Source organism: Microtus ochrogaster, chromosome 7 (assembly GCF_000317375.1).
Source record: "Microtus ochrogaster isolate Prairie Vole_2 chromosome 7, MicOch1.0, whole genome shotgun sequence".
In the NCBI taxonomy this organism is placed as follows: domain Eukaryota; kingdom Metazoa; phylum Chordata; class Mammalia; order Rodentia; family Cricetidae; genus Microtus; species Microtus ochrogaster.
Window position 1 is genome coordinate 70,845,111 of NC_022014.1, and position 9,627 is coordinate 70,854,737.

Sequence of the window (9,627 nt, forward strand, 5' to 3'; positions counted from 1 at the left end):
AAAAAAAAAAAATCCCTGTGGGGAGTAGTTAAAATGTAGACTCCCAGGTTCTGCCACTGAGATTCCCTGGACCAAGTTTGGAAGGAGCTAGAAATATATGCTTTGACCTAGCACCCAACAGTTTTGATGCTGATTGCCCTGAACACTCTAAGAACAGTTAAGGGAATGATTCAGGGCCCCTCTTCACAGAACCCCTTCATATTGTGGGGAGGATCAAGCCAGCTGGGAGACTGCTGTGTCTGGATGGTTCCTCGCCCCCAGGGTTAAATGAGGGTACGCCTATGTGGGTTGTGAAAAGCCGCCGAGTTTGGGAGGGGAGGGTTGGAGAAGAATAGCCAAGGTCCGAGGAGAGGCGGAAGACTGTCCGCCAACTATGAGTAGGAGAGAAGAGGCGACAGGGTGGAAGGGAAGGGGAGGGCTCACAGGCTCCGGCCCCGGAAATCCGATCCCTCTAGGACCCAGTGGTGCCAGTCCCCCAGCGGCGGCGGCGAGAAGGGCAGCCGCTCGGTCTCCGGCAGCCGCGGTTCAGGCTGAGCTAGAGAAAGACCGAGGCTCGGGGCGCGGGGGGGAGGGAGGGAGGGAGGGAGGTGCGGCGGAGCGACCCGGGTCAGCGGAGCAGCCACGGGCGCTGGGATGCCGGGCACCCCGAAAGCCAAGGCCCCCGGCCGGAGTAGGGGGCGCCCGCGCCGCCAGCCCCGCTGACACCGCCTCGGAGGATGTGAGCCGGCGCCGCGGCCGCTGCTTCGCGGGCTGGGCGCGCGGTCCCAGCGGCTCCAGCCAGCCTCTGCTTCGCCAATTTGGGTGGGGGCGACCGCACCAGGCCGCTCGAGCTTTCGAAGGGGGCTGGCTGTCTTTGGCAGCTTGGTTGGGGAAGGCGACCCACACAGGGCGCTCGGAGATTTTTTTTTCTTTTCATTTTTTTCTTTTTCTTTCTTTCTTTCTTTTTTTTTTTTTTTTGTTTTAGAGCAGGGTTAACTGTTTTTTGGCAGCTTGGTTTCTGGGGGACTCTATAGAAGGCCTTTCGGGATTTCTTTATTTGGGGGGAGGGGGCGGTGGTCCCGACTTGGCCAGCCGCCTGCTGGAGGGGGGCAGCGGGGAGCGGGGGGATGCGAACCCGGCTCCCCCCACCATGATGAAGACGGAGCCTCGGGGGCCCGGGGGTCCCCTCCGGAGCGCCTCCCCGCACCGCAGCGCCTACGAAGCGGGCATCCAGGCACTGAAGCCTCCCGATGCTCCCGGGCCCGACGAGGCACCCAAGGCGGCCCACCATAAGAAATATGGCTCCAACGTCCACCGCATCAAAAGTATGTTCCTGCAGATGGGCACCACCGCGGGGCCGCCGGGTGAGGCGGGAGGCGGCACGGGTATGGCCGAGGCCCCGCGGGCGTCCGATCGCGGCGTGCGCCTGTCGCTGCCGCGGGCCAGCAGCCTGAACGAGAACGTGGACCACAGCGCCCTGCTCAAACTGGGCACCAGCGTGTCTGAGCGCGTGAGCCGCTTCGACTCCAAGCCCGCGCCCTCGGCGCAGCCGGCTCCGCCGCCGCACCCGCCGTCCCGGCTGCAGGAGACGCGGAAGCTGTTCGAACGGAGTGTCCCCGCGGCCTCGGGTGGCGACAAGGAGGCCGCGGCGCGGCGGCTGCTGAGGCAGGAGCGCGCCGGCCTGCAGGACCGGAAGCTGGACGTCGTGGTGCGCTTCAACGGCAGCACCGAGGCGCTGGACAAGCTGGATGCTGACGCCGTGTCGCCGACAGTCAGCCAGCTCAGTGCGGTCTTCGAGAAAGCCGACTCGAGGACCGGCCTCCACCGTGCGCCCGGGCCACCACGGGCGGCGGGGGCGCCCCAGGTCAACTCGAAGCTGGTCAGTAAGCGGTCCCGGGTGTTCCAGCCACCGCCTCCGCCTCCTGCCCCGTCGGGGGATGCCGCGACCGAGAAGGAGCGTGGCCCTGGAGGGCAGCAGCCCCCACAGCACCGAGTGGCCCCTGCCCGACCGCCGCCTAAGCCGCGGGAGGTGCGCAAGATCAAGCCGGTGGAGGTTGAGGAAAGTGGGGAGTCTGAGGCCGAGTCGGCTCCCGGGGAAGTGATCCAGGCCGAGGTGACCGTCCATGCAGCCTTGGAGAATGGCAGCACCTCGGCCACCACAGCCAGCCCCGCACCCGAGGAGCCCAAGGCCGAAGCGGTCCCCGAGGAGGAGGTAGCGTCGGTGGCGACGCCAGAGAGGGGGTTGGACAATGGCCGGATCCCGGACGTGGCACCTGAGGAGGTGGATGAGTCCAAGAAGGAGGACTTCTCGGAAGCAGACTTGGTGGACGTGAGCGCCTACAGTGGACTCGGGGAGGACTCTGGGGGCAGTGCCCTAGAGGAGGACGATGAGGAAGATGAGGAGGACGGGGAGCCCCCCTATGAGCCGGAGTCAGGGTGTGTGGAGATTCCTGGTCTCTCAGAGGAAGAAGACCCGGCCCCTAGTCGGAAGATCCATTTCAGCACCGCACCGATCCAAGTGAGTGATCCCCCTGGGGCCCCCCCGCGCTGCCCCTGCCACGTGCAAGTGGTCGCCCCCGCCCAGACATCCGTGTTTGGCAGGCTGAGTCAGCCCCTGCCACCCAGTCGGGTTCCCAGAAGTTCCCGCAATGAGGGGGGCGTGGGGAACTTCCAGCTGTTTGTCAGAGTGGGAAGGTTTTCGGGTCTGTGATTGTGAAGGTGGCCTGCTGCGACCTGCCCTCAGGTTCCTCGCTTGCTGCCCCGCCCAGCATCCCGCCCTGTCCCACGCCTACTCCGGGACACCTGCTCTCTCTTCCTCCCCCAGACATTCTTTCTTCCTGAGGCTGCCAGAGGCTGGGACTTGGCTGGCCTGAAGAGGTGTGGGATGTGTCCTCGGGATACGTATGGCCTACTGTCAGGAGAGAAAGATGGGGAGCTTAGGGACACTTCCTGCTTCTGGATCTACAAGGCTGGTTCTGCCTGGGATGAGAGAGTGGGGATCTAGGAACTTCCCAAAATAGAGATACAGGGGACTACAATCCTTCCCTGTCAGTGCCCCCACCCCAGCTTTGGAGAAGTGAAAGAAGGAAGTGGGCTGTGAGGGTGAGCTGGGCCTTGGCCTTGTGACTGGGGCTGGGGGAAAGACCCTACACCTCAGGGTCTCGGCTAGGCCAACTTCCCATGTCTGGGTTTCACCTGAAGGAGGTGTCTTATATGGCCCTTGAAGGAGCAGGCCTTCTCCAGGAGCCACAGGAAGAGGGTGGTGGTTCTGGGAGTTCCCCTAAGGGGCCAGGCAGACTTACATTGCCTAGAACCTTATAAATCCTTCCCCTTTTCCGTGTTAAAAGAGGATGGGGCCTTGCTTGGAAGGAGGTTCAGCCCCCCTTCTCTCTAACACCACTGTTGGTGATTGGTTTGTGAGCTGTGCCAGTCAGTTCTTTGAGATCTTCTGAGTAGTGGTGGCTGAGAAAAGATGTTCCCTGGGGAGAATTTAGAATAGAACTCCCATTTCCCACTGCCCTGTGAGCTCAGCTGGCACATCGGTGATCTTCTCTCCCCACCCTGTGCTCCACTGTGCCTAGCACCTGGCCGGCCCGGGTGGGTGGCTGCATACAGCACCAGGGACTTTCCTTGGCCTGGACCCTGCCCCTCCTCGCCCTCCCCAGTCAAACCCCTTGTGTTTGCTTGCAGTTTCCATAGCTACTCGTAGACACCAAAGCTGCCCACGTTTCTCTCACCCTCTGCCTACTGGTTCCAGGCCAGCAGAGGTCTAAAAGGTTAAGGGTGGCCAGCCCTCTCTTCTCCCTGGCCCATTCCCTCTGAATGCAGGGGGATCCAGGAAGGAGCACAGGCCATTGCCCCATCCCAATAGGTTCTTTGAGCAGCCCCATGCCCTCACAGAGAGGGAGTGTGGCCTGAGCCTCTATCTATAGCTGACGCCTTACCCTGATTTTTTGGTAAAAAATAGCACATGATTTGGAGCATTGCTCCGGACTCCCTGGTGACTCTGAAGCAAGCTGGCCACTAGCGTGAGAGCCAAGGCGGTGCAGAGGCTGAGTGTCTGACTTTTGGCCTTTCTGGGGCGTTCCGCCTCTTCCCCACCCTGGCCTGGGGCCCCAGACTTTTCTCCACTGCTGCTGCTACACTGATTTTGAAGCCAGGGTTCTCTGCCCCTCCCTGACCTCTCTGTCACCATTATGGAGGTGGGGGTATCTATCTACTCAGGGCAGGGAATACAGTTCCAAGCTGTCAGCTAAGGAGAGACCAGAGCCTGGGGTGTCTTGAGAGCAGGAGTGACCAGTGGTCTGAGGCCCCTTCAAGGGGCAGGCTGCAAAAGGCGAACAGGTTGACAGAAGATGAGGCCCAGATCCGTGTTTTAGAAGTCAAAGTGGAGGGGGTGGAGGGAAGTGAGGAGGGGTTGGTCATCTTGGAGAGGGCTAGGGGATGCTGTCTCCTGGGTGTAAAGGCCAGAGGCCTCAGATGCAAAAGTGGGCCAAGGCAAATTTGTTGATTCAGGTTTGTGCCATTCTGTGTCCTAAAACTTGGAACAGCTTTGCAATGGGGACAAAGTCACTAGTGACCTACCTATTACAGCCCACCTTGACTTTGGTGTCATCCTGCCCTGCTACTGGCTAACCAACCCCTTGTGACCTTGGGTAACGGAATAGGGGGCCTGTTGATCCCAGGGCCTGGGACTGCTGGCCGGGTGGCCAGATGTTGGAGCACAGTCCATTGGCCACTGCACAGTGTCCAGATGATCATGAAGGGCCTGATCCTGAATGTCTGATAATCACTGTATAGTTAAGGGCATTGAGCTAGGTGAACACGCAAGCCCCAGCTATGCTCTGGCCAGTCCTATAAGCATCCTCTACCTCCCCCATGGCCGTGCACCTCTGTGGTGGGGCTGGAGGTTTGAGATGACATTTAGTAAGTCCCAACAAAAGCTGGAACACAGGAGTAACCCTGCCTACCAGGGTGCCCATGGGCATGCTCCTGAAGCAGAGGAGGCCCTGGCATGGGTCTTACTGGAGACAGTATCTTTCCCTAGTTCCTTCTAGCCCATCTGGCTGATAGAGTTGCCTCTACCCCTCCTGCCCCAACTTGACATCAAGTGATGCCAACCTATCATGTTTAGCAGTAAAGCCAAACAAGCCATGGTCCCCAAAAGGATGCCCATTAAATGCCCAGCATCAAGTACCCACAAAGTCCTGCCTCCTCTTCACTGGTCCTGTGAAGAGGTCCAAGTTAGACCCCTTGAAGGAGAGAGACAGCAGAGGGGCACAAGGGATAGGGCAGAGAGACTGCCACTGCCCCACGATCCTTGGTCCCTTTGGGCACCAGTCTTGGAGCCTGTGCCTGGTTCTTTGGTGCCCGTGGACAGCAGTATCATTCTTCAGGGACACAGTTCTGGCGTGTGGAGGCCATAGGAGCTCAACTTTCTCCCCCACTCGTACTACCTGAGGCCCATTTGAGAGTCAATGGCATTCCCTTCTCCAAGGGGGTAGAGGGACCCTCTTTGCTTCCTCTCCACCCACCTCCCAAGGCCATCCACTTCAGCAGCTGGGCAGGGAAGGGTCCTGCTGCCGCTGCCTCTGCCTCTTCCCCCCCCCTCTCCCCTCCCCCTCCCCATCTGGCATCCTCCAGTGTCTTCTCCATCTTTCCTCCCCTCCTCCTCTTCCCGTCTTCTGCTGAGCCTGTTCCTCCTCTATGTATGGCTGTGTCTTTGTGTCCACCCTCAGCTGTCTGGCTCTTAGGTCTTGCCTTTTCTTCTTCTTCTCTACCTTGGTATCAGAGATTTCCAGACTTTGCAGTCTCCCCAGGAGGGTCCCGTCTAGCACTACACAGACTGTGGAATGGATCTTTTGCTCTCTTGCCCCTGGGCTCTAGACCTGGATTCCTTGTGAGACTGGTGTAAAAAAAGGTCCTCAGGCAACTGGGCAGGCCCAGGGGCTCTTCCTGCCAGCTGTGCCTTGTCCTCCCAGGCACCTCTCTGAGGACTGCTTCTCCCCAGGTCTTCAGCACCTACTCCAATGAGGACTATGACCGACGCAATGAAGATGTGGATCCCATGGCAGCCTCTGCGGAGTATGAGCTAGAGAAGCGTGTGGAGAGGTTGGAGTTGTTTCCCGTGGAGCTGGAGAAGGGTGAGAGGCCAGGCCACTCTAAGGAGCACACTAGGGACTTCTGTGGTGCTAGCCTCTGTCCTGCCTCCCTTGTGGGTGCCCATGTACTGCACTTCTGACTCCAGCACCTACTGGCCGTTCTTGGCATTCCTTGTCAGCATCCATGGCCACTGGTGTCCCCAGTGTATGGCCAAGGAGTGATCCTTGGTGAACATATCTCCTATGTACCATGTATGTGGTCCTGGACTCTGTTGGAGGTACGGGGACAGGTAAAAGCAGGCTCCAAGGCGGGCAGTGGTAGCACACGCCTTTAATCCCAGCACTCGGGAGGCAGAGGCAGGCGGATCTCTGTGAGTTCGAAGCCAGCCTGATCTACAAAGTGAGTTCCAGGTCAGGCTCCAAAGCTACAAAATAAGAGGCAGACTCCCAGGGAAATGAATGGCACCTCTAACTTCAGCCTTATGTGCCATCATATGTACTGGGAAGAACGAAAGGCCACTGTTAGGGCATTTGACAGAGCCTCACCACGCTAACAGATTCTCTGGCCAGGGATGCCTGAGCTGAGCTCTGAAGAGAAACGGTTTGGAAAGTGTGTGGTAGAACAGAGAGTTACCTCTAGCACAGGATGAATGTGTGACCAGGGTGGCATGAACCATGGCGAGAGCATGGTCTTTTCTGAGAGAGACTGGCCGCTGTTGTCGGGATTGGGAAAGGTATTCTAGAAAGATCACAGTGGATGGGTGGTGGTGGCACACACCTTTGAGGCACCTGTGCAGACACAGGCGGATCTCTGAGTTCAAGGCTAGGTTAGTCTACAGAGAGTACCAGGACAGCCAGGGCTACACAGAGAAACCCTATCTTGGAAAAAAAATCAAATAAACAATTTAAAAAAGAAAGAAAGATCCCAGTGACCTGGGTACAGGGAGGAGTCATAACGGATGATGAACCCGGTAGTGGGGTCAGCAGTAGCATAGTGAAATGATGGAGCACAGAACTGGGAGAGAGGAATCCGGATGCTTCCCAGGCCTGGAATCTAGTGGATAGTGGTGCCATTCAGACCTCAGGGAGTGTTGATGGGAAAGGTCATAGGTTTGGATGCTAGAGATCCATGGGACAGAAAGGGCAGGTGTAACTAGGCAATGGGTCTCCATGTTTGGTCATTGAAGCTCTGAGCATAGAAGAGACTAATTGAAGAGAGACCAAAGGCTTAGAGCTAACTTCTGGCTCAACCCCCATCCCAGCCACATACCCTTAGCTGTACACACAATAGTCTCCCACGCCCCAGCCACCCTCACACACCTTGCTGCCTATCACTGGATAGGGCAAAGGGCAGGCAGTAGTCCCACTGGCAAAAAGGGAGTGGGTAGAACCATGGGTCTTTCCCTATCACGGGACAACTCCTAAGTTTGGGGATTTCTGAAAGGAAGCTGTACCTTGGAGTGGGTATAGGATAGAGGATCCCTGCCAGCCATGGCTTCTCCCCTTCTGCCTCACAGATTCTGAGGGCTTGGGCATCAGCATCATTGGCATGGGGGCCGGAGCCGACATGGGCCTGGAGAAGCTGGGCATCTTCGTCAAGACCGTGACCGAGGGTGGTGCAGCCCATCGGGATGGCAGGTACCACCCTTGTCCCACTCCCTTCAAGTCCCTATTAGCAGTCACCCCTGGGGGGCAGCCTCTAGGAGGTCTGCATGTGTTAGGTTTGTCTTTGGATGTTCAAGGAGCACCGCTGTGCAGGTGCTGTGCCAGGCTCTGGGGTGTCAGCCACGAACAGATGGAAGCCCTCCCCAGGGCCTGCACATTCTATGGGGGAGGGGTGTGAAGCTAGGCTGTACCTAGTACGGTGTGTACTGGCTTAGGGTGTGTGTTGGCTCTCGTAAGAAGAACACAGGCTGTGTGTCTGGATAAGACTTCACATTTCTTTCCCTTAACAAATACTAAGGGCATGACTCTCGCTGGGTTGGTGCCAGGCCCTGGCAATCGGTGTAGAGGGCCTTGCCCTCAGAAAACAAGTAGTGTGATAAAGTAGACAGATACTAGACAGAACAAACAAATGGGCTGAATGGAGAAGAATATGAAGGCACAAAGTAGGAGGGCCGGCCATTGACGCGGCCGGCTTCTTAGAGGAAGCGACATTGAAAATGAGAGCCAAAGGCCAAGCAGGAACTAGCAAGGCAAGGGAGTATATCAAAGGTTCCTGTAGCCAAGTAGAGTGGCGCAAAGCCTTTAATCCCAGCACTTAGGAGGCAGAGGCAGGTGGATCTCTGTGAGTTCAAGGCCAACCTGCTCTGCTGGTGAGTTCCAGGACAGCCAAGGTCATACATGGTGAGAGACTGTCTTGAAAAAACCGAAAACAAATATAAAAGGTTCCTTGTGAACCCAGGGTCTCATGCATGCAAGACCAGCTCTGCCAACTGAGCCCGAGTAAAATGGGTTCTAAGACTGGGAACCAATGGCAGGAATGGACGTAGCCAGGGATCCAGATGTGGATAGGATTAGGCTCGTTCTGGCTGTGTGTTACTCATTGTCTGTACGTAGGTGTGTGCCTGCGTGGGACATCTCTGGTTAGAGGACTGGGGTTCTGTGACTCAGAAGGATCGTGAAGGGCACTAGAGCGCTGGCATCCATGCCCCTCTTTACCAGACTCTCTGTTGTGTGTCGCAGCAGGGAGGAAGTGGAAAGTGCTACAAGGCTTTCCCTCAGGAAAGTGGGTGAAGGGTTGACACCCACACCCTCTCCCTGTGACAGAGATGAGGGTTGAGGGCTGGCTGGCTGTAGGGTCATGTTGTTAGAGGCACAGGTGCCTAATTCAAAGGGTTTTTGCCTGCAGTGGCCTAGGTGGCATGGGGCAACAGGAACAGAAAGGATGACACCCTTCCTGGCATTTACTTCTCCCTCCCTTTGCAGAGCTTGGCTATGGTCACCTGTTTGCTAGTAAAGCAGAAGTGTGAGCTCATAGGCTAGTGCCCACGTAAGAATGTGGGCTATAAGGGTTATAATCCGGCATTCTCAAGACCTCCCAGGAGGTGGAGGCAGAGGAAGGAGGTGCCCAAGTCTTCCCCCATCTTCTGCATCCCCTCCCAGGCAAGGCTACTACCCCGCCTTCCTCTTCCATGTGGGGAGCCAAGACACCCCCACACCTGAATTTTGTTGGAAGTGTGCAACTTTGTGGATGTGGATCAGTATGTGAGCACGAGGGGTGCATGCTTGGAGCTCACGCATTTGGGAGGACATTGGGGTGATGGCACACGTGGTTGTGTAGAAGTGAGGTCTGAGCATGTCATGTCACCCTGTTGAGTGTGACTGAAGAGACAAGAGTGTGGTTGTTACAGGAAGTGTGCCTGCCACCTTTCCTGGTCCTGGATAGCTACATCCGTGTTGCCTGACCTGCTGCTGTGAGGACTGGCCTTCAGCAGCTCAGAAATTGAGGCGAGACCAGCCTGGTCTACAAGAGCTAGTTCCAGGACAGGCTCCAAAACCACAGAGAAACCCTGTCTCGAAAAACCAAAAAAAAAAAAAAAGAAAG

At 57.2% G+C, this 9,627-nt stretch overlaps 1 protein-coding gene across 1 annotated transcript in view; it reads left to right on the plus strand.

The window, feature by feature from the left end:
* The first annotated feature begins 574 nt into the window (after positions 1-574).
* Ppp1r9b (protein phosphatase 1 regulatory subunit 9B) overlaps positions 575-9,627 on the plus strand; it is a 16,947-nt gene continuing 7,894 nt past the window's right edge. The window contains exons 1-3 of the mRNA XM_005350602.3: positions 575-2,497; positions 5,990-6,122; positions 7,598-7,718. Of these exons, the coding sequence (XP_005350659.1) occupies positions 1,130-2,497; positions 5,990-6,122; positions 7,598-7,718 (1,622 nt within the window). The 5' untranslated portion in view covers positions 575-1,129. The remainder of the gene's footprint in view (positions 2,498-5,989; positions 6,123-7,597; positions 7,719-9,627) is intronic.